This window comes from Chrysemys picta, chromosome 7, assembly GCF_011386835.1.
Source record: "Chrysemys picta bellii isolate R12L10 chromosome 7, ASM1138683v2, whole genome shotgun sequence".
Taxonomy (NCBI): domain Eukaryota; kingdom Metazoa; phylum Chordata; order Testudines; family Emydidae; genus Chrysemys; species Chrysemys picta.
In genome coordinates this window covers 123,408,260-123,433,019 of record NC_088797.1, presented here as the reverse complement: position 1 = coordinate 123,433,019, position 24,760 = coordinate 123,408,260, and the positions used below count along the sequence as shown (strand labels likewise).

At 42.8% G+C, this 24,760-nt stretch overlaps 1 protein-coding gene across 1 annotated transcript in view; it reads right to left on the bottom strand.

Moving 5' to 3' along the window:
* Positions 1-24,760, bottom strand: part of CFAP43 (cilia and flagella associated protein 43) — an 87,978-nt gene that overhangs the window by 5,708 nt on the left and 57,510 nt on the right. Inside the window, exons 25-36 of the mRNA XM_065552541.1 lie at positions 23,709-23,915; positions 21,894-21,983; positions 12,751-12,828; positions 11,431-11,556; positions 9,763-9,882; positions 9,574-9,681; positions 8,396-8,482; positions 7,838-7,926; positions 7,168-7,375; positions 6,236-6,348; positions 5,165-5,327; positions 1,954-2,118 (exon numbers count right to left, since the gene is read on the bottom strand). Of these exons, the coding sequence (XP_065408613.1) occupies positions 1,954-2,118; positions 5,165-5,327; positions 6,236-6,348; positions 7,168-7,375; positions 7,838-7,926; positions 8,396-8,482; positions 9,574-9,681; positions 9,763-9,882; positions 11,431-11,556; positions 12,751-12,828; positions 21,894-21,983; positions 23,709-23,915 (1,554 nt within the window). The remainder of the gene's footprint in view (positions 1-1,953; positions 2,119-5,164; positions 5,328-6,235; positions 6,349-7,167; positions 7,376-7,837; positions 7,927-8,395; positions 8,483-9,573; positions 9,682-9,762; positions 9,883-11,430; positions 11,557-12,750; positions 12,829-21,893; positions 21,984-23,708; positions 23,916-24,760) is intronic.

The window sequence follows — 24,760 nt, the reverse complement described above, 5'->3', positions numbered from 1 at the left end:
ACAGAAAAACTTCAAAAACAGACTCCAACGAGAAACTGCTGAGCTAGAATTGATATGCAAACTAGACACAATCAACGCCGGTTTGAATAAGGACTGGGAATGGTTGAGCCATTACAAACATTGAATCTATTTCCCCTTGTAAGTATTCTCACACTTGTTATCTAACTGTCTGTCTGTACTCGGCTAGCTTGATTATCACTTCAAAAGTTTTTTTTCTCTTAATTAATTGGCCTCTCAGAGGTGGTAAGACAACTCCCACCTGTTTATGCTCTCTGTATGTGTGTATATATATCTCCTCAATATATGTTCCATTCTATATGCATCCGAAGAAGTGGGCTGTAGTCCACGAAAGCTTATGCTCTAATAAATTTGTTAGTCTCTAAAGTGCCACAAGTCCTCCTGTTCTTCTTTTTGCGGATACAGACTAACACGGCTGCTATTCTGAAACTTTACTTTCACAGTATTTTCTAGATAATTTATTAAAATATTTCTCTGGGAGACCCAATAGGTAGCATATTGTTTGCAAGGATCTTGTTGTCAGGTGGGAAACATAAAATAGTCTTAAATAACTCATGACCAATAGCAATCAGATGTTTGCAGATGACTTGTCCACTTCCTGGGTCAGGGAAGCCTTTTTGGGATCACCCAAACAAATAGTAACACACTGTTGGTGATTTTGCTGCAGGAACTTTCCAGCATCCAGTCACCTTTTGGGTACCTGTTGGTTCTTTTGTTGGCATCAGTCCTAAAAGTCCTCTTTTTGCACTTCTGAAATCAGAAAATTCAAAAGTGGCTGCTTTTTTTTTTTTTTTTTTAAAGCACACCAATAATGTGATTTTCTGTGAGATACCAAATGGAGGCACTTCAGAACTTTCATTTAAGATCAAGAATGTGTTTTATTTAAAAATGAATTACGTAAGGCTGTAAAATCCTGATTCCTTGCTTTAAGTGCTAATATTGAGACGCGGAAGTTTAGAACCAATTCTGCCCTCAGTTACACCGAGGCTTGACAGAATTTTTTTTTTAAATAATTTTGACTATCAATATCTATTAGCCGAGATGGTGTCCCTAGCCTCTGTGAGAAGCTGGGAATAGGCAACAGGTGATGGATCACTTGATGATTCCCTGTTCTGTTCACTCCCTCTGGGGCACCTGGCATTGGCCACTGTCAGAAGACAGGATACTGGGCTAGATGGACCTTTGGTCTGACCCAGTATGGCCGTTCTTATATTCTTAGGAAAGTAAGTGGGGGGTTAGGGTAGCACTGATAGCAGTGCTGCAAGAGGCTCCCTGCATGGCTGAGGGGCCCAAGACACCCAAGTGAAGGGGAGGCTGTGGTCCCAGTCCAGCAGAGCAGAGACCCCCAGCCAGGTCCAGGGGACAGTCCTGCATACTCCACTTAGGGTGACCGGACAGCAAGTGTGAAAAATCTGCACAGGGACTGGGAGGTAATAGGAGCCTATATAAGAAAAAGACCCAAAAATTGGGACTGTCCCTATAAAATCGGGACATCTGGTCACCCTAACTCCACTGCTGAGTAATTGAGTGGGCCTGTGACAGCACAGCTGCAGAGGACTCCCTGCATGGCCACGGGGTCAGTGACCGCAGAACCCTGTGGGAGCGAGGTCCAGAGGAGTCTGCACTTGCCGACTGTTATTGATGGATTTTTTTTGAGAGCGGGGGTTCTCTTTCTGAGTGTCAGGTGAAATTGACATTTTTCACTGACTAATGATTTTAATCGTATCTTCCCAAGCCTAGTTACACCTGTACAACTCCAAAGACTTCAGAGTTACACAAATGGCAAAGCAAAATTTAGTCCTTAAGGTTAAATTGCTGTCCTAGCTTGGGCTAGGTTTCCCTGTAGATGTAGGACAATTGAAGAATACAAATAATGCTACAAACATGGACAGCAGCTTTTCTCCAGATAAAAATCTCAATTTCAGAGTTACTTACTAGCTGGCGATCTCTTGAAACATGCAGATTTTGAATATCCCGAGCCCTCTGGTTTAGATCTTCCATCAGCATCTTCATTTTTTTATGTTCCCATTCCAGCTGAAATATCCCTTTAGAGAAGTCTTTACTTTCCACCATGCTAGCAATTTTCTTTTCTCCTTGAGCCTGAAAAAGAGATTAATTTTAGCATAATTTATGGATTATGGAATAATTTTTTGCTGTAACAGGATGGACAGGACTCCCAATTTCTAATTTCAGTAATTTTAATGTGCCACACTGCACTCCTTTTCAGAGGCTGGTGTCCAGACAGACTTCATGTCAAAAAAGCTAACAATGTTAGGAACCATCAGGAAAGGGATAGATAAGACAGAAAATATCATAATGCTACTATATAAATCCCTGGTATGCCCACACCTTGAATACTACATGCAGTTCTCGTTGCTCCATCTCAAAAACATACTAGAATTAGAAAAGGTACAGAGAAGGGGAACAACGACTAAGGGTATAGAACAGCTTCGTATGAGGAGAGATTAAAAAGTCTGGCACTTTTCAGCTTGGAAAAAAGATGAATGAGGGGGGATACGATCGAGGTTTGTAATATCATGAATGGTGTGGACGAAATGAATAAGGAAGTGATATTTGTCCATCATATACTACAAGAACTGGGGTTCCCCAATGAAATTAATAGGCAGCAGGTTTAAAACAAAACAAAAAAAGGAAAAAAGAAGAACAGGAGGACTTGTGGCACCTTAGAGACTAACAAATTTATTAGAGCATAAGCTTTCGTGGACTACAGCCCACTTCTTCGGATGCATATAGAATGGAACATATATTGAGGAGATATATATACACACACAGACAGAGAGCATAAACAGGTGGGAGTTGTCTTACCACCTCTGAGAGGCCAATTAATTAAGAGAAAACAAACTTTTGAAGTGATAATCAACCTAGCTCAGTACAGACAGTTAGATAACAAGTGTGAGAATACTTACAAGGCGAGATAGATTCAATGTTTGTAATGGCTCAGCCATTCCCAGTCTTTATTCAAACCGGAGTTGATTGTGTCTAGTTTGCATATCAATTCTAGCTCAGCAGTTTCTCGTTGGAGTCTGTTTTTGAAGTTTTTCTGTTGTAATATAGCCACCCGCAGGTCTGTCACTGAATGACCAGACAGGTTAAAGTGTTCTCCCACTGGTTTTTGAGTATTTTGATTCCTGATGTCAGATTTGTGTCCATTAATTCTTTTGCGTAGAGACTGTCCGGTTTGGCCAATGTACATGGCAGAGGGGCATTGCTGGCACATGATGGCATATATCACATTGGTAGATGTGCAGGTGAACGAGTCTGACATCAGGAATCAAAATACTCAAAAACCAGTGGGAGAACACTTTAACCTGTCTGGTCATTCAGTGACAGACCTGCGGGTGGCTATATTACAACAGAAAAACTTCAAAAACAGACTCCAACGAGAAACTGCTGAGCTAGAATTGATATGCAAACTAGACACAATCAACTCCGGTTTGAATAAAGACTGGGAATGGCTGAGCCATTACAAACATTGAATCTATCTCGCCTTGTAAGTATTCTCACACTTGTTATCTAACTGTCTGTACTGAGCTAGGTTGATTATCACTTCAAAAGTTTGTTTTCTCTTAATTAATTGGCCTCTCAGAGGTGGTAAGACAACTCCCACCTGTTTATGCTCTCTGTCTGTGTGTGTATATATATCTCCTCAATATATGTTCCATTCTATATGCATCCGAAGAAGTGGGCTGTAGTCCACGAAAGCTTATGCTCTAATAAATTTGTTAGTCTCTAAGGTGCCACAAGTCCTCCTGTTCTTCTTTTTGCGGATACAGACTAACACGGCTGCTACTCTGAAACTTTTCAAAAAAAGGAAGTACTTCTTCACACAATGCACAGTCAACCTGTGGAACTCATTGCCAGGGGATGTTGTGGAGGCCAAAACTCATATCTGGGTTAAAAAAAGAATTAGATAAATTCCTGGAGGATAGGTCCATCAATGGCTATTAGCCAAGATGGTCAGGGATGCAACCCTATACTCTGGGTGTCCCTAGCCTCTGAGTGCCAGAAGCTGGGAGTTGATGATGGGACGGATCACTTGATGATTGCCTTGTTCTGCTCATTCCCTCTGAAGCATGTGGCTTTGGCCAGAAGTCAGAAGAGAGGATACTGGGCTAGATGGACCATTGGTCTGACCCAGTATGGCCATTCTTATGTTCTTTTTTATGGCACTTGTTGTCTTTTGGTGACACTTTAAATTAACGCAACTGCTTAAGCCTTGTATCCCAGATGAGGGTGAAACAAACTGCAGTCAATACCTGTCTGTTCTCCCACCTTATATAAGTGCTACGGCCCAGGTTTTTAAAGGTATTTAGGCATTGCTGAGCACAGCCTTGCAATACACCTAACTAATTTAGGAGCCTGTCAGTCTCAAAGGTGATTTGGGCACCTAAATCCCATCAACTGTCAATGGAATTTTAGCTCCTAAGTGCCTAAATCCTTTTTGGAAATGACATTGAGGCTCCTAAATCAGGTAGGCATTGCAATGGTGAGCATAGCAATGCTTAAATACCTTTAAAAACGTGGGCCTAAGCATCTTCCCTCTACAATATTTGAACTTCTCCCAGTGTCAGGTATTTTGCAGTTACCACTGAAGGTTGTATGCGGTAGAAATAAAAAACAAGTTTTTATGCAGCTGGGATGGCAAGAAAATAACCTTTACTGTGAGTATGAAAAATGAAATGTGCCATGTATGATCCCACAATTTCACCTTTATATTAAAGGAGAATCACTTAATTTTGGGAAGTTTCACTGTAACCCAACATTCAGTTACCTGACATGACTGCACAACTGGGGAATGTAGGCGTGGTATATAGGATATTAATTCTCTACATACACCATGTACAGAATGGACATAGTGCTTAAAGATGCTGCCTTTCCACTGATCAGGATGTCATTGATCAGTGCTCAGGATAGTAGCCTTTATATTAGAGATGTTACAGAACTCATCATAGCTTCAAGGACCTTCCAAAACGAAGATGACAATTGAGCCCATTGGTATATGGTAGTGCATTAAAAGAGATTAAATCATGTATTACAGCCATGTCAAACTAGATAAAAGCTGCTGTCTCCAAAGGAAAATCCATTCATTTAAAGCCCTTAATTTCCTCCCGAAAATGTAAATTACCCGGATTGTGCAATTCAGTTCTTCAATAACACTCTTGTGAAGGAGAATAGCGTCAGTATAATCTGGTATTAGCTCAGCAGCACTCTCCAATTCCACCTGTCCTTGTTTAAGCAGAAATTGGATAGTCAAATCCAATTGAAACCTCATCTTCTCCTCTCGTAGCCTAAAATTGCAGAGAACCAATAGCAGTTTTTAGTGATTGATAAAATGCTTGTATTTTACATCTCTATGATCAGAGGGTAACAGAAAGATTAGGAAATCATCTGAAAACCAAAAAAGGTCACTCCAATTTTCATAATTCTTTGTGTTTGCTAATGACCAAATGCATGTTTCAGCAAGGGTTTTCTCCCTCACACCCTGTTTTCTCTTATTTGCTCCTACAGTGAGTGCTTCTTTCCATAGTATCAGAGGGGTAGCCGTGTTAGTCTGAATCTGTAAAAAGCAACAGAGGGTCCTGTGGCACCTTTGAGACTAACAGAAGTATTGGGAGCATAAGCTTTCGTGGGTAAGAACCTCACTTCTTCAGATGCAAGACTTGCATCTGAAGAAGTGAGGTTCTTACCCACGAAAGCTTATGCTCCCAATACTTCTGTTAGTCTCAAAGGTGCCACAGGACCCTCTGTTGCTTCTTTCCATACAAACTGTGTTTTGTCTTCCCTGTCAGGTCAAGCAGAATTTAAAAGGGAGAAAGCCCCTACTGAACAAACAAAAACTTTATCAATAATTGTAAAGGAATCACAGAAACCTCCCCCACCCTAGTCAAGTACATTTCTTTTTGTATAAACTATCTTGTTGGAGTTTGTTCCCAAATAACACTCCCAACTAAAAGGCGGTGAGAACCAGATGGTGTAGTAGTAGCTGATAGAATAAGAAAAATACGGCGTTACGCGTTTGAAACTCTCATTGAAGTCAACGCTCTTTCAGAATTGGGCTCTACGTCTCTTAGATGAGTTTTAGAGAAATGTGTGATACAGTACAGAACTGTACACTTCTCACTAGCCTTTTAATTCTGTGTCAGCAGAGTGCTAAAGTGTAGATGAATGTGAATGTAAGAATAATAAGCAAAATTACATATTGAGTTCATTTAAAATTTTTTCAATGTCCATCCTTATCTTCTCATCATCATCCATCCTTTTCTGGAGAAAGGCCTGCATCTCCGCTAGCGTCAGGGCTTTCCGTTTCACCTAAGCAAACAACATCACAACGACTTGAACACACTGAACTTTGCAAATGTAGAAGAAAACCTTTAATGGTAGACAGACTTTTGCTCATTCTTCACAAGAACAGATTTTTAAGAGCTGGATGAGGGAGCAAGCTACCTTCCTGACTCCCATTAAAGTCCATGCATGTCCACAGTTTTAATCCTTACCTGCTCTTTGAAAGTTTACCCTTTACTGATGCATATTTTGTTCCTTTGAAAGGAAGGTCTCATTTCCTTCTCACTTCAGCAAAGCAAAGTGGATCTTAGCTACATCTTTGGATATTTAAGGTTTACATCTTGGTGACATTAACCTCAACTAATAGTGTAACAGGGCTTTCTATCAACATGTTATTAGGATTTGCTCTTGATGCTCTAGGAAGGAAGAAGCGTTCATCAGGGTAAACAAATGCAGCAGATGTACATGTAGGTTACAGATGCAGAATGGTATAAAATGCCTTGATGATTTGCTTTTGTTTTGGTGGGAATGGGGAAGAAGAATGAGAAGGGATCCTTTGAGACAGCTCCTACTTCCCACTTACTTTCTTTAGAGGAGAGCAGGATGTGGCTTCCTCGAAAGCCATTCATACTGCTCTGTAGCTGCTGGAAGAGGGAGCTTTGCTAAAGAGTGATGACTACTACACTCTGGAAGTGAGCTAGGGACTCACAGATCACCTACACCGTGCTGCCAGTTGCTTAGTCCTCAGAACTTGATGCACTGGGTTAAGATCCCAAAGCATCAAAGAGTATATTCCAAACAGTAAATCAACAGCAAAATAAACCTGATGGAAATCACTTGACGTACCAGCTGTTCGCCTTCCACTTTTGTTCGTCTAGCCAAACAGAAACGTTCCCAGACAGGCAGGTCTAATCCCTCAGGCATGTTTTCAGGGTCATCCATTTCATCTATGGCTTTCATTAAATGGGCAAGTGCCTCTTTGTAAGCTCTGGCTGAGCCTGGCCGATCTCCATAAGGGTTAGCAGTGTCAAGGTGCATCTTGATCTTCTGGGCTCTGGTGTCATCAACCATGGCATACATAGTAAAATAAATATTTTATCTTTCTTCTTCCTCGCTACATAGAACAAGGTCTTGTAGCACTAAAAACACTTCACATCACTCTCTTAATCTCTTGCAGCATGCAACCAGGAAATATTATTTAAAACACATAAAAAGACATGTTTTGGGTGGTTATTTATTAATTATTATAATCATATTTTAAATAGCATATGTAATGTGGGTAGAGGAGAAGATTGCTTTAAAATGTCTGTCAGTCATCCATATGATAGCTGATCATCAATAATGGTTAATGACCATCGTCATTACAGAGGTGCAGTTTTAAAAACAGTTTAGCAGTCAATGGCCTACTGCTAACTAAAATACTTCACAGAGCTTAGAAAATAGAATCTCCCCTCCCATCATAAAGGTAAAAAATAATAACATGTAGAAAATGGTTTGAGTCAAAGGGGAATTTTACCTTGGTCGGCGTTTGTAAAGTTTGAAAAGATGATCAATGTGATGCACCGGGACATCAGAAAATTCCTTTTTAAAGCCACGTTCCAGAATCTAGCAGGAAAAAAACACAGCAAAACATCCCCATGCACTATCCTAGAATTATAGACTAATGATGAGGCATGCTACAAGGTGGTAGGTGGAGTCGGGCTATTTCATAGATTGCCTCTCTCAGAGATGACAATTTACCATGTCTGCTGTGCTTTTTAAAACACAGAGAAGGGTCTACAAAAAGTGAGACTAGCTGGTTAAGCGTAGATAGTGGTCTTGGCATTTTGCAAGGGACACAGTCCTTGCCCAAGAAACTTACTAAGGCCTGATCCTGATCTAGCGAAGAACTTAAGCATCTGAGTATTCCCATTGACTTCAGTGTTTCATCAATCCGTATGGAACTACTCAGGTGCTTAAGTGTTCTACTGAACTGGGGCCTAAATACTATATATTCTGGAGGAGGTGTAGCACTGAACCTCTTTTTATTTTTTCTGCAATTGCATCTGCTTGAACATATGACTAGGACTCTTACTTTGTCTTCAGCTGCTAAGTTGTCATAGGTCTCTCTGTAAGCATCAACTTGTGCTCGTACAACCTGGACCTCCTCTGCAGTACTGAGCTGTAACAAAACCAGATGGATTTCAGTAACAGAACTGAAAGTAAACACAGCTGTTGGAATGCTATTCAAACATATTACACATGCCGAAGAGACGTCTTTTCTCAGCTTAAGATACAACAATTGGGTTAAATTCACCTCTGGTGTAACATGCTCCTAAGCAGACACTGCAGACAGCACTCAATATGTCATATGCCTGTCTGATCTCTAAACTGGATTCCTGTGAGGCTTTCTATATGGGGCTACCTATAAAGACCACAAAGAAGGGTCAGCAGGTGCAAAATTTAGCTACCCAACTGCTTAATGAGGTTGGTCATAAGAAGCACATGATTCAAGTGCTCTATAGACGGCAATGGCTTACTATGCAATTCAGGGTGCAATGTAATGTGTTGACAGTGGTCCCTAGCTACCTGAGAGTCTGCCTCTCTCCCTGAATAGCATGACAGGTGAGATCAACTAGTGCAAGAGGTCCCTAGGTTTGCACATCTGTAGAACTGGTCCAACAACAGATTAATAGGTGAGCATCCAGGACAAAGCAGTCAGAATTTTCATTCTAGAACATTTGTAGTCCTGAATATACTTGTGTATAAGTGCAGAAACCTGTTTGTTTTGAACTCCAGTCACTATGTTGGCTTATGCATGGCTTGTCAGTGGTGGGCAAACCCCGACAACTTCAGTTTCAGGAAATTAATTCAAATTTCTCCAAATTTACCACTTTCTTCTTTAAGAAAGACGGCAACATTAGATATCCTTTTGTGCAAGGTTCTTGTAGCAAAGGCATTATCAGTGCTACCAGACAAATTATAGACTGCCACAGGATACTAAAATTGTGTATTTGATGGATAGTGGCATGCTTTCCTCAGGGTATGGAAATTTACACATGTAATTCCAGACAAGCTGGGAGAAGTGTATACCCAAGAAGATGTGTCTTTATTACAGGAGTCTTCTGCCACCCTTATAAAAAAAAAATAGATCAAGGGCTGTGTAAATCATGGGGGAAATTATTTGTAGCAGCTTGGGCAACATTTTTATTTGTAAAGAGCAGGTTCCATATGAAAATGGTTGGAGTCTTACAGTCCAAGTACTGGACTCACCTTCTCCTTCCGCTTCTTGTCAAGGAAGTGATTCAGTCCAGCTTCTCTTGTGCTCAGCTCTTCATCCAACAGCAAAGAGTAAAGGAGATTGTTTATTTTGAGTTCCTCCTGTGGGAAGATTGTAAGGAGAAAGATCAACATTCTTGCGGCTTGGAGATGGAGATAAGAAATCCAAGATCTCTGCCTTACCTGGTATATGACCATCTCTGATTTAACTTTCCGCTCAAAGAGCTTGCTTACGGTGTCATCAAAATTTTGTGTTGTTTCCTGAATGGAGGTTTGAAGTTTCTTCAATTCAGTTTCTAGTGTCTGGGGGGGAAAGGGAAGGAGGAGTATTAAAGCTAAAAGAACGTGCATGCTTTCAAATGTGTGAGGGGTGGAGAGATGCCCAGCTAGTGAGCACTTGGGTAGGGACCGTCTTTGTGTTCCATGTTTGTACAGTGCCACTCTGGTCCGTGACTGGTGCTCCTAGGTTCTACCACAATACAAATAAATAAAGTAAATAAATAAATAATATAATACAGTGATGACATATCTAGAAAACAGACAATAAAAATTGACAATGGCTCATTTATGTACATCATTAGACCATTCCCCTTCAAAAGCCATGAATGCCAGCTTGACTATCTTCTGCTCAGGTGGAAATCCAAAGTTTACAAAAAAACAAATTTTAGACATGCTGGTCTGACAATATAGGGACCGTCTTGTGAGGTGCCGAGTTCCTTCTACTCCTGCTGAAGTTAATGGGAGCTGAGAATCAGACCCAAACCTAGTCATTTAAATCAAAACTTTAAAGTGTGTGGCTATAGGTTTTTTATTTCATTGTTTAAAAAGAGATTACGTAAAATACCTTTGACCATTGACTTACAATGAAACCGAGGAGCCTAAAAATGGGACTCAGGAGCCTATATCACTTAGGCACTTGAAAATATAACCCAAAGATTAGTTTTTATTCCAGTTAGCACTACTGAGCTGAGAAAGCTGTTTCAGAATTAGCTAGGTTCTATTTTAAACCATCAAATTCAGCTAAATCCTGGGGAGTCATTACATTGTTGATAGTATTACAGACAGAAGGAGCCCAGATTTGTTTAAATCTGGGGGAGGGATAGCTCAGTGGTTTGAGCATTGGCCTGCTAAACCCAGGGTTGTGAGTTCAATCCTTGAGGGGGCCACCTAGGGCAAAATCAGTACTTGGTCCTGCTAGTGAAGGCAGGGGGCTGGACTTGATGACCCTTCCAGTTCTAGGAGATAGGATAGGATATCTCCATTATAAACCAGACATGATGGGTATTGGAGTGTGCAGCGCTTCATAGGATCAAGCCCTTTATTTCCACCACCACATACAAGTTGTATTTGAGTAAAAAGTATCAGAGACAATGTTATAAGATAGTAGAAAAAGAAAGGATCTTTCAGCCAAAAGGACCCAACAAATGACACATTTGGAATGAGGGTGTGGCAAAGCTGACTGTTCTGCTGCCCAAATTCCTCTTTGAAGAATAAAAATTGTGAAATTCTGTGCATCTGATATCCACATGCCCTGCAGCTCTGTTAATGGAATTCCAAACATCTTTCTGGAAATATTTGTACATTTGTGATGGAAAGCAATAAAGCAGTTTAATCAGACTTGGAATGTGCTAGTTATCACAGGTAAACCTCGTCTTTTCTGCTTCAAGTTGGGGCTTCTACAATGCCACAGGTAACTTTGTTAATTTTTAACACTTATTGGCATTTTTATTAAAATAAATCTGGGTTTTCCTCCCTTAAGAAACCAAGAGGTCATATCAATAAATCCTGAGAAAAATAAGAAACTGTGTTTAAGGACCCTGAACAAAATCACCCCGTCTCATTTTATTTTACCTTTCTGTATTTTTCCCTTTCTTCATTCAGCTCCTTAACTTTTTTCTCATATTCCTTGAATACTTTCTTTTCTTCTTCATTCCAAAGGGCATCAGGTTTAGAAACAAAAGGAGGTGGGGGAATCTCCTGAAGATATCAAAACAGCCATACAATTCATGAGCAACATCAATTCTCCATTAAAGATCACCTAGGAAAAGAACCTACAGCACCAGTAATAAACCTCCCAAAGTTTATTCTGAGCTTCATCTTAGTAGCAGCTGGAAGAACTACACAAGCCTTGGGCCCAAAGATTGTATATCTCTGCTTCTCTGATTTGGCCCTATTTTATGTTCCTTGACTTCCTGGAGTAACACCAGTGTTGAACCTGCAGCATCTGCATGGGACGGAGCACTAACTACACCTCCTAGCAGCACCAATGGTTATGGTGTGAGTAACATGGCCATTTTTGCTTCCATTCTCTCTCAAAAATAAAAATACAATAAAATACAAGTGAAATTTTACGGCAAGCTCAGTACTACTATTATTGCTAAAAGATCAGTTTTTCCATTACAAATCCCTTAATTAACTCCTAAGCCAAGATGAACTTTCATTTCCTGAAAACACATCAGCTTTGGACAGAGTACTTGGGTCTCTTTTGCCTTTTCACTCTAGAGCACCATTTTACTTTGACAGCAGATGTTTTCTCCCTCTATCATTGCATCAGGCTTCCTTTGCTGTAGAAGGTAGAGCGAAGCAGCCTCTCCTAAGATCAAGGCCAAAACCCGTTTAGGAAATAGCCATTAAAGAAGTAATACCAAGTCAGGTATCTATACTTGCTACTCACTCTACAGCACTAGCACGTCACCTCTGAAGCAAATGAAGCCGACACACTAAATTCCTATGGTCACTGCTTAATCTGGGTCTCCTAGAATCATCTGATTTGATAGTGGATTGATCTTCCCATCCATTCTCCTGTACAGTGGAAGGACTGATTCAATGTCCCTAAATCATCCCTGTTAGCAAGGTGTAGTCTTGCCTGGAATAGCTCCAATTATAAGAGTTCCACAACCTCTTGGGTTATCTTGTTCCATTGCTTAACTCCTTTAGAAATATTTGCACTGCTAGTGAAAATTCATATTTATACAAAAAGATCAAAGGTTTCCCTTTCAACACTATTCTTATGACAAAACATTTTCTCAGGAGTGGTGCTTAAGGCAAATTTTCACCATTTCTCTCCTTTTAAAATACTTGGAATTCCAGTTAGAATTCAAAAATGGTGAATTTTATTCAGTTCTAATCACAACAACTGTTACTTTAAATCAAATGAGAGAAACAACTCACTATCTTCAAGATGTCTTCCTTTTTGACTTCTAGGACTCCACCCATCATGTCAGAAAGGGCACGTTGTCGTGCACTGTTCTGGAAAAGATAAAATGAAATTAAAATGCTACAGAACAGGGTACTTGGGTGGCATAAGCCTTTCACCTCTACGGTGCCAATGAGAATCTGTGATATGTCGCCAGTGAATGAAATGCTGACCTATGTGAAATACATTAGCAATCTCAGTCTGATTTTTTGGTGGACAGATGCCCATTTATCAAGCAACTATCACTACAATGGGCACCCTAGTTTTCTCAGAAGGGATATTCTTCTTAGATTGTTTGCTCATTTCCATTCCATGTCAGGCGTGCACAGTCGCTGGAGATTTTTTTCCTCAGTGGCATCCAACAGATCCTGGTGAAGGCGTCCCTCCTGGCGCTTGGCCCAGTGGACAGTGGGCTATGCAGGTTCAATGGCCTTTTTGGAATCTATGGGGTTTTCCCCTCAGTACCGGGTCTGCTTTTCAGATGCCCATACTCAGTGGTGTCTGAGAGAAGGGCTCCTCTGTCACACTGACCAGCACCCGACCCAGACTTTGGTACCGAGCCCAGTACCAATATTCAGGACTTGGACTACATGATGTGGTCAGTGCAGAAGAAGAGGGGGAAGGCCCCCACCAGTGCAGGCCTCTTTCCCCCCAAATGAAGCAGTTGGGGTTGAGCGGCTTGACGCCTCAGGGCATCTTCAGAGCTCACCAAGAGCTATTGTAAAGGGTGGCTCTGAACCTAAGGCTGGAAGTGGAGGTGCTTAAAGAACCCTTCCAGAGCCTGAGACATCTTGGCCGCAGTGGCCCTACTCCTCAACAAGACTGTTATGGGTCCAGTCAGAAACCAATGGCAGACCCCACCCTCTCTGCCCCCCACTTCAAAAAGAGCAGAGAAAAAGTACTTTGTTGCTGCCAAAGGGTATGGGTACCTATATTCCCTTCCCCTTCATGGATCTCTTGTGGTTGTAGCAGCCAACAACAGAGACAGGCAACGGCTGCAGGGTGCAGCCCCCAAGGCGAAGGATTCAAAGAAGCTGGACCTGTTTGGTAGAAAGATTTATCCTACTGGGGGGTTACAACTCTGCATTTCCAACCTGCAGACAATGCTAGGAAGGTACAACTATAATGTCTGGGACTCCCTGTCAAAATTCAAGGATTCACTGCCCCAGGAGTCCAGACAGGACTTCTGCGGTCTTCTGGAGGAAGAGAGGGCTTTATAGCCAGCCCTCCCGTCCAGGTGGCCCTAAACACAGCTGACATGGCTGGCAGAACTATGGCATCGGCGGTAGTCATGCGAAGGTGCTCTTGACTCTAATCCTTGGATCTACCACCGGACATTCAGCTGTCCATTCAGGACCTCCCGTTTGAGGTAACTTCCCTGCTCTCTGAACAGACAGACACAAAGCTCCACGGCCTGAAGGACTCTAGGGCCACCCTCAAGATTTTGTGCCTTTGTGCTCCAACACCTTTGAGGAAGCACTTCAGACCTCAGCAACCAGTCAGCTTCTCGTCTCCGCCACCACGTCAGGACCCTGTTTAAGAAATGAAGCAGGGATTATAAACACAGGCAACCGCCCTCATCCGCTTCAGCCTCTCTACTGGGCCCTCACAGATATCCAGGAGACTCCAAGCACAACTTCTGAAGGGGCGCCCGAGGGCGTTATGTCACTTCACATACCAGATCCTGCCTCCCCTTTGTTTTCACACTGATTCTCCTACTTCAGCCCAGCATGGTCCCTCATTATCTTGGACCATTGGGTGCTGAGTATAGTGGAGGAAGGTTTCAGAGTAGCAGCCGTGTTAGTCTGTATCCGCAAAAAAAACAGGAGTACTTGTGGCACCTTAGAGACTAACAAATTTATTAGAGCATAAGCTTTCGTGGACTACAGCCCACTTCTTCGGATGCATATAGAATGGAACATATATTGAGGAGATATATATACACACATACAGAGAGCATGAACAGGTGGGAGTTGTCTTACCAACTCTGAGAGGCCAATTAAGTAAGAGAAAAAAACCTTTTGAAGTGATAATCAAGCTAGCCCAGTACAGACAGGTTGATAAGAAGTGTGAGAATACTTACAAGGGGAGATAGATTCAATGTTTGTAATGGCTCAGCCATTCCCAGTCCTTATTCAATCCTTTGTTGATTGTGTCTAGCATATCAATTCCAGCTCAGCAGTCTCTCGTTGGAGTCTGTTTTTGAAGTTTTTCTGTTGTAAAATAGCCACCCGCAGGTCTGTCACTGAATGACCAGACAGGTTAAAGTGTTCTCCCACTGGTTTTTGAGTATTATGATTCCTGATGTCAGATTTGTGTCCATTAATTCTTTTGCGTAGAGACTGTCCGGTTTGGCCAATGTACATGGCAGAGGGGCATTGCTGGCACATGATGACAACTCCCACCTGTTCATGCTCTCTGTATGTGTGTATATATATCTCCTCAATATATGTTCCATTCTATATGCATCCGAAGAAGTGGGCTGTAGTCCACGAAAGCTTATGCTCTAATAAATTTGTTGGTCTCTAAGGTGCCACAAGTACTCTTGTTTTTTTAGTGGAGGAAGGTTACACCCTTCAGTTTTCTTCCACCCTCCCACCATCCCTGTCCCTCTTCAGGGACCCTCCTCATGAGCAACTTCTAGTCCAGGAGGTGCAAGCTCTCCTAGGGGTCATGGAGGAGGTGCCTCAGAACTTGAGAGGGAAAGGGTTTTCTCCCATTATTTTCTAATCCTGAAGGCCAAAGGGGGTCTCTGACCCATCCTAGACCTGCATTGCTTCAACAATTATCTAAAGAAACTGAAGTTCCGCATGGTCTCCCTGGTCTCCATTATTCCCTGCCTGGATCCAGGGGACTGGTACTCTTCCCTCGACTTGAAAGATGCCTATTTCCACATCTTCATTTTTCAGGGCCACAGAAGGTTCCTCAGGTTCATTGTGAATCTGACCCACTACTAATTCATCGTCCTCCGCTTCGGCCTGTCAGCAGCCCCTCAGGTTTTCACAAAATGCATGGCAGTGGTGGAGGCTTCCTCAGAGGTGAGGGGTACGTATCTGCCCTTTCTTCGATGACTGGCTGATCAAGTGCTGGTCCAAGGCCTATGTGAGAGCCAGCTTCTGCCTGATCCAAGCTACCTTCTGAGCCCTGGGGCTATTGATAAATGAGCAGAAGTCACCTCTTGTTCCCATCCAGAGGATAGAGTTTATTGGTGCAGTGCTCGATTCCACTGGGGCAGAGCCTTCCTCCCAGAGGCTCGCTTCCAGACAATGTCATCTCTGATATAGCAGGTCAAGGCCCACCCCGTCACGACAGCTCATTTCTGCCTCAAGCTTTTAGGTCACATGGCCACATGCACATACATGGTGCAGCATGCGAGACCACACCTCAGACCCCTTCTAGCTTGGCTGTCCTCGATATACTCGCTGATCCATCACCATTTGGACTTGGTGCTTACAGTTCCTGCCCCAGTCCTCGCCTCCCTCGACTGGTGAAGGGATCCCTGGTCGGTAGGCTTGGGCATTCCCTTCATCAGTCTCCAAAACTCAGTATCCCGAATCTCGAATGCATCCGAGCTAGGTTGAGGGGCTCACCTTGAGCACCTCAGGACTCAAGGTCTGTGGTCCCAGGAGGAGCTCTCCTGGCACATAAATGTCAGAGAGCTCAGAGTGGTCTGCCTAGCACGCCAGGTGTTTTTATCCCAGATTGCAGGCACGATTGTGCAAGTTCTTATGGACAACACGGCAGCCATGTTTTACAACACCAGGCAGGGAGGTGCACGCTCTTCCCCACTCTGTTAAGAGGTTATTCGCTTGTGAGAATTCTGTGTGAAGCACTCAATCCAGCTTGAAGCGTCTCACCTTCTGGGAGCCCAGAACAATCTGGAAAATCACCTCAGCAGATCTTTCTCCTCTCACCACGAGAGGTTCCTTTGCCCTGATATAGCCAGGATCATTTTCCATTCGTGAGGGACACCCCTCATAGACATGTTCACAATCAAGCAAAACAGAAAGAGACAACAGTTTTGCTCTCTGTCTGGGTGCAGCCCAGGCTCACTCACAGATGCCTTCCTGCCTCCTTGGACAAAGCATCTGTTCTGTGCATTTCCTCCCATTCCTCTCATGCATAAAGTCTTACTCAAAGTCAAGCGGGACAGAGCAAAGGTTACTCTCATAGCCCCAGCGTGGCCACACCAGCCCCGGTTCAGCACATGATTGGACATGTCAGTAGTGACCCCATTGCCATGTCCTCCCCTCCCAGACCTGATCTCACAAGATCACGGCCGATTGCTCCACCCGAACCTCAAGGCCCTCCACCTGACCATGTGGAAGCTCCATAGTTGAGCTGGCTGGTCGGAGCATGTCCACCAGGTATTGCTAGGTAGTAGGAAACCATCTACTAGAACAGGAGTCGGCAACCTTTCAGAAGTGGTGTGCCGAGTCTTCATTATACACTCTAATTTAAGGCTTCGCGTGCCGGTAATACATTTTAACGCTTTTTAGAAGGTCTCTCTATAAGTCTATAATACATAACCAAACTACTGTTATATGTAAAGTAAACAAGGTTTTCAAAATGTTTCAGAAGCTTTATTTAAAATTAAATTAAAATGCAGATCTTATCAGTTTAGTGTGATCCTTGTCCTTGCTTCTCCTTGCTGAGTTTTCCAAAGTCTGGCACGTATTTGGATACTTTAAGCTGCACACAGGCTTCTGAGTGATCAGTTGTTAACTGGGTCCGAGAGGGACAGAGGACAGATTTCATGTGTGAAAATACCTGTTCACACAGGTATGTGGATCCAAATGCTGAAAGCATTGCAAATGCAATTTTCTTCAAACAGTTAAATTTCACTGGCACGGTCAGAATAGAGGCCCCAGGATCTCTCTCGGTAGCTTCAAGTGCGCTCCGCAGATCCACAAACTTTGATGTCCACAATTCTGAGCTTTTTAGCTGAATAAGTTGCATTTCAAAATCTTCAACACCCATCCACTGAAATACAGACAAATCCAAGTCGCTTTCGTTGAACTTTTCAGGTTTAATTAGAAAAGAAAGCATTGGGCCAAATCGCTGGAAATCTTGAAATCTGTCAGAAAATTCTGATTCCAGTTCTTGCATGTACCTTCCAATCTCATGGACACTGACAGTGCAACGTGTCGATAGCTCTTTTATGTGTTGGAAGTAGCGGAAAGTAGAAGTTTGAATATCCCTGGAAAAAACTGCTAGTTTCACAACAAATGCTTTCCAGGCTTCATAAAGATCCAGAACTGTTTGCCCTGCACCCTGGAGACAAAGGTTGAGTTCGTTTAGGTGAGCAGTAATATCCGTTAGAAACATGAGCTTACACAGCCATTTGTCATCATCCAGTTCGGGGTAGTTTTGTTCTTTTTCCGACAAAAAGGCCTTGATTGCCTCAAAACAGTTTACAAAGCGCACCAAAACCTTGCCACGACTTAGCCACCGAATGTTGCTGTGAAGTGGGATGTCATTATAAGCACTGTCCATCTCTTCTAGCAGTGCTTGAAATTGTCTGTGAGTCAAAGCAGATCGAGCAACAAGGAAATTCACAATTCGCACCACTGTATCCATCACATTATTAAGCTCTGAATTAGAAATTTTTGCACACAGGTTTTCTTGATGGACGATACAGTGAAATTTGACTGTCGGATGGCCAATTTGATCTTCAAGTAACTTTACAAATCCCTTCTGTTTTCCGACCATGGCAGGAGCACCATCTGTTGTCACACAAAATATTTTTCTGATGTCAACTCTTCGTTCTTCAAAATGGTTTACAAAACTTTCCAGTATATCTTCCCCCCTTTGTTGTGCCATGCAGGGGTTTTAGGCAACAAAGTTCCTCTTGGATTTCATCGGAAGCACAATATCTTGCAACAATTGCCAAACGTGGAACGTCGTTTATATCCACGCTCTCATCAACTGCAACACTAAACAGTGCTGTGTCTTTCAATGCAGTCGTCTGCTTTTCCTAAATGTTTTCTGCCATTTCACTTATGCGTCTCTGAACTGTCCTGGCAGAGACAGGCAGTTCTTTTATTCTAGATGTGATTGTATCTTTATTTGGCAAATCATTGAACAAAATCTCCGAACTGCTGAGAAAAACTTCTTTTATATATTCCCCATCTGTAAATGGCTTTCCGTTTTTTGCAATTCACTTCCTTCTGTAGCTTGATTTTTACTTACACTTAAGCTTTTAAAAACTCTGCTTTGCTTCTCATAGGCTGCTACTGCCTTTTTGATTGATTCAGTCTTGTCTGCTTTGTCAAGAAAGATTTTCTCGTGCTTCATTTCAAAATGTCGTCAAACACTTGATGTGCGACAAACAACACTTTCATAACAGAAAGCACAAATAGCACGGTCCTTCTTTTCAATAAATCCAAATGCGTCTGTCCAAGCAGGCTGAAATGATCGGACATCTAGTTTTGCTTTCTTAGGAGCTGCCATTTTGTCAAATGTTCCCTTCAACTCTCAGTGGGAAAAAAAAATGGCGATAGAAGGCAGGCACAAGGTCAAACGTAGTGTGGTCTAAGATAAGCAATTTTAAGATGGGGGTGCTGAGCTGCATCCCCTCTTGCCTGGTGTGCAACCCTCACTGTCCCAGGCTGGGGACAGTAGGCCACAGCGCGGAGGCTGAAGAGGACTGATCCAAGGCCAGGAGCAGAGCCCAGGGTGGCCTGCTGGGACTCCAGGCCGGAAAGCAGGCTGAGCAAGGGCTGGAAACCAAGATTGGCAGCTGAGGTGAGTGGAGTAGGTGGCTGGTAGGCCTGAGCAGGGCTGGAGGCCTGGACCCTGTCTGCAAGAGCGCCTCCAACCGGAAGCAAGGTGAGTGGAGCTGCGCGGTAGAGACCCCTGCTGGCAAGGGGCCAGCAGCCAGAACCCCAGAGCAGTGACTGGCTCAGCCCGCCGCCAATCTGGGGTTTCTGCCCCCAGCTCCTGCCAGCTGAGGTCTCCGCCCGCTGCCAGCCTGGGGTTCCTTCACCCAGGCCGGCAAAGGGTGCTGAGTGGGACCAGCGGTGGGACCCCGACTGGCAGGAGCCGGCATCGGGAACTCCAGAGCGGCGGGGGGCTGAGCGGCTCAGCCCGTGCCACGAAAAATTGGCACGCGTGCCGTAGGTTGCTGACCCCTATGCTAGAATGACTTACCTTGCCAAGTGGAAGCGTTTTTCCATGTGGTCATCCCAACGAGGCCTCTCACCCGCTAGGTCACCTCTCCAGTCCATGCTGGAATATCTGCTTCATCTGAAACAACAGGGCCTAGCCACTTCGTCGATTAAGGTACACCTAGCAGCCATTTCCACCTTCCACCCTCTGGTGGATGGTAGGTCAGTCTTTTCATGAAATGTCCATACACTTCCTCAAGGGCTCAGAGAGACTTTACCCTCAAATTCATGAACTCATTCCCCCGTGGGACCTAAACCTGGTCCTGTCAAGGCTCATGACCCCTCCCTTTGAGTTGCTGCCATCATGCCTTTTGTCATATCAATCATGGAAGGCCGGCTTCCTGGTAGCGATTACCTCAGCCAGGAGGGTCTCAGAGATCAGGGCCCTTACATCCGAACCCCTGTATACGGTGTTCTTTAAGGACAAGGTACAAATTTGCCCCCACTCCGCATTCCTCCCGAAGGTGGTTTTGCAATTTCATAGTAATCAGGCTATTTTTCTGCCAGTTTTCTTCCCAGAACTGCATAAGAACGTGGAGGAGGAGCATCTTCACATCTGGCCTTCTACATAGAAAGGACCATGCCATTCCGTAAATCCACGCAGCATTTTGTGGCAGTAGCAGACAGGATGAAAGGCCTATTAGTTTCAGCCCAGAGAATTTCATCCTGGATCACTTCCTGCATTTGCATGTGCTATGAGGAGGTGGATGTCTCATCACCTGCCATCTTGACTGCTCATTTGACGAGAGCTCAGGCTTCATCAGCGGAGTTGCTGGCCTAGGTCCTAATCTAGGACATTTTCAGGGTAGCGACCTGGTCATCAGTACATACCTTCTCCTCCCACCATGCCATCACCCAGCAGGCTACAGATGATGCTAGATTTGGTAGGGCAGTGTTGCAAACCACATGTCCATGAACTCTGAACCTACCTCCTTGGGTACCACTTGGGAGTCACTTAACATGGAACAGACACGAGCAAGCACTAGAAGAAGAAAAAACGGCTACTGACCTTTCCATCATTTCTCTTTGAGATGTGTTGCAAATGTCCATTCCACGACCCATCCTCCTTCCCCTCAGTTGGAGTTAGCTGGCAAGGAGGAACTGAGAAGGTGTGGGGCTGGCTGGGCCCCTTATACTGGCGCATGAGCGCACAGCACTTGAGGGTATTAGAGCCAGCCCAACAGATACTACTCCGGCAACTATGCACGCGGTGTGCACACACCTAATGTGGAATGGACATGAGCAATACATCTCGAAGAACAAGAGTTACAGAAAGGTTAGGAACTGTTTTGTCAATGGGTGCACAGGCATGACCTACTTACTCTTATTAGGTGGTCAAGGTGTTGGCAGGTTAGTGTGAGTGAAGTTCCGTTATCACTGCCTATGTTAGACCTATTCTGTGGCCAGATATTTCTTCAAGGCTGGCGCAGATACATCCTTTTTAAAGCCAGAGGGGACTATTGTGATCATCTAGTCTGAATCCTGCAAAACGCAGGCCAAAAAACCTCACCCAAAAATTTCTGCATCAAGCCCATAACTTTTGATTGAGCTAGAGCATATCTTTTAGAACACTATCCAGTCTTAAAATCTGTCAAGCTGACACCTTTCACCAACACTAAATATTTTTTTAAATAGCACCCCTAACTTAAACCCTTCCTTCCTCCATAAGATCTGATTTAGTTGGGGACTGGTCCTGCTTTGAGCAGGGGGTTGGACTAGATGACCTCCTGAGGTCCCTTCCAACCCTGATATTTTATGATTCTATGGTCTCTATTTAGTTCTGATAGTAAAGGGTGGTGAAGTAACTGGACTGTAATATATTTAACTATAATTGCAATAATTCCCTAATGCTAAGTGAGTGGAATGTACCGATACAAAATTAACATTATTAAACAAAATGGAAGATAATGGAATATTTAGCAAGTAAAATACTGCTTCAACAAAAGTACCAGAGCAGCAAGACGTCTTTCCATTTCAATCTTAGCCATCATCTCCGCTTTTGCTCTCTGCTGTGGGGTAAGGTATTTTTCAACTTTAATCTGTGAAGACAAAGAGAATCAGCTCAGGTTTTCCTCTGGGTAGATTCTTTCACAGAACTGACAATGAATTTTTAGAAAAACATAATAATATGGGCTAGCATGCTTATTTCTTTGTATCGCTGCTCTAAGTAATACTCCTCAAAATGTTCACTTTCTTGTGAATATACAGTACAGATTTCTTTGTGCATAGTCCAAAAGCCATGCTCTACACTAATAAAACATAAGCTCTTTCCATTTTTTCTCCTGTAGATTGTGTTTTGTATGTTATGCATCTGGGTTTTGTGGTACACCTCTACCCCATATAACGCAACCCGATATAACACGAATTTGGATATAACGCGGTAAAGCAGTGCTCCGGGTGGATGGGGCTGTGCACTCCGGTGGATTAAAGCAAGTTCGATATAACGCGGTTTCACCTACAATGCGGTAAGATTTTTTGGCTCCCGAGGACAGCGTTATATCGAGGTAGAGGTGTCTTGGAATGGAGTGGACTGGAACATCTCCCTCATCTAACTAATCTAAAACCACACTACTAACATTACTCCCTTCCTTGTATCCCATCACTGACTCCTTTATCTGCTGTAGATTCAAGCACCCTGTGTCCTCACCTTCACCGTTTTGTATTACTCTGCCTCCAGTTATAGTGCAACACTTAAGTCAAACATTAAAAGGCTCAAGTTCTGTTCTAGATCTAGAACCCATGGACTCTGAGTACATTCTACATTTGGCAAAAATACCACCACTAGTGTGTATGTCACACAAAACAAGGTGATGTCATGTGGGTTTCCAGGACTAACATGATGTAGAGGAATGCACGAACCTGAAATGAAAGAGGATCCTGCAACCAAATCTCATTTTGGGAGAGAAGACAGAGAGAAAAAGTGTAGATCAGATGAATAGAGTAGTGCGCGCCAGGAATTCTGTGATGATTCATAACTTGCTAATTGAATTTAGAGGTACTATGCTACCTATGCTTTGACACCAAAGTGACAGATACTAGCATCTGCAAAAACTGCCGATTTGGGATATATTCAGACACTGTACTGAAGGCAGATGATTGCCTATGAAGACATCACATTGAAAAAACAAATGTGTGAAACAACATAAGAGACTTTCACTCTAAGTCCCATCACAATCCATCATAGGTTTGCAGCAACAAAATTGTTACCATCTGATGTCTGTTCAATGACATATATGAAACAAAGTAGTGATCTCAGTCTGGTTTCTAGTGGCTAGGTATCCACTTCACAATTAACACCCTTACTGGTAACTACTGTATGGGACTCAGAGATGAACAGAGAAACTAAACCATGCTCTCTCTGCCACAGAGGTGGGCCCTCCAGGTCAGGGTTGGGGCATGTTGTCCGGTAACGGTAACTGTTTGAGTCTACTGTCCATGCCATGCTGTACATGTTCTATGGATAAACAGAAGGCTTTGTTTTCCAGAGATGTTAGTCTAGCATCTTCACAAGCACAAAATTTAACTTTTTTACAGAGATTTTTTACAAATTTCTTTCCACTCTATAGACAGAATTATTCAGAATCTTCCACCAAAACCTGGAACATCCAAGGTAATGCAGAGTACAAAAAAGGGTGAATGTGTACATGGACACATCAGTTTTATGGCTACTTTCTTTATACTGACATAATGGCTTGAAATGATGGAGAACCAGAGAACTAAGTTTGCACAAGTGGATAAAAGGGAATGATTTATTTTTCAGATACCTCTGAATCCTGGACAGTGAGAGCGTGCTCTGGTATCTCATCATCTGTCAGAGCTGGCTCCCAGACCACCTCCTGGAGTTCGAGCTGTTCTACGATTTCTTGGATCCTCAGGTTCCTTTCCTTTACACGTGCAATCTCCTGCTCCTTCTGTCGAGCAACGGTGTCAAACTCCTTATTAAAGGCAGTTTTCACTTTGTAAATGATGTCCTGAAATACCACACAAGGAAATGGCAACACTGAAAGGGTCACATCCTTCTTGACTGGACACCACTCACCAACAAGTCAGAAGACAGAAAACCAAGTGTGCCTGTGTGTGCCTGTGTGTGTAAACTACCACACCTCCTTCATAATAGCCCTACATGCAAAATTCTAGTTTTATTAAGCATGTGAATGCTAACTGAGATGGGGAAAATGGCAGGCGGAGCTAACGTTTATTTCTTCTGATTTCTTAGAACTATTCCATGCCTTTTCTGATACGTCATACCATCTGGCAAAGCTGCTGTTGTAAATAACACTGTTAAAAATAGATTAAAAAAATTAGGCAAACATTGGTTTCTAACCTGTGAATACATGATTAGAGACTATAAGACAAGACATATACACAAGGCAGCAGAGTTTAGGTTGTGTGGGCAATCTTAATTTTATTTCCTGCTTTTGAGTGCTGTAGTCTGCAAACTTAAAATTGCTTCTGAATGGAACTGCATTATATAGTACATATTTATGCACATAAAGTACCAATGAAATTAGTAAGTGTTTCAAGTGTGTGAAACAAAGCAGAGGCCAAATAATGATTTTTAAAAGCCTGTATTCTAAGTGGATAAAGTCTTTCTTCAGTCTATATAATTTATCTCAATGAAGAGAACTGGATTATTAAGAAGAAAAATATGCATCTTTCTTATTATGCCTATTATGCTAGAATGAAACATAATCAGTGGTTGAATTAGGCTATTCAAAATACATGTTTCAAGATAACTAGCCACATACAATTTGTGTGTAACGATAAATATTTTTGTTCATGATTGTCTAACCTATTTCTGGCATAATCAGTAATA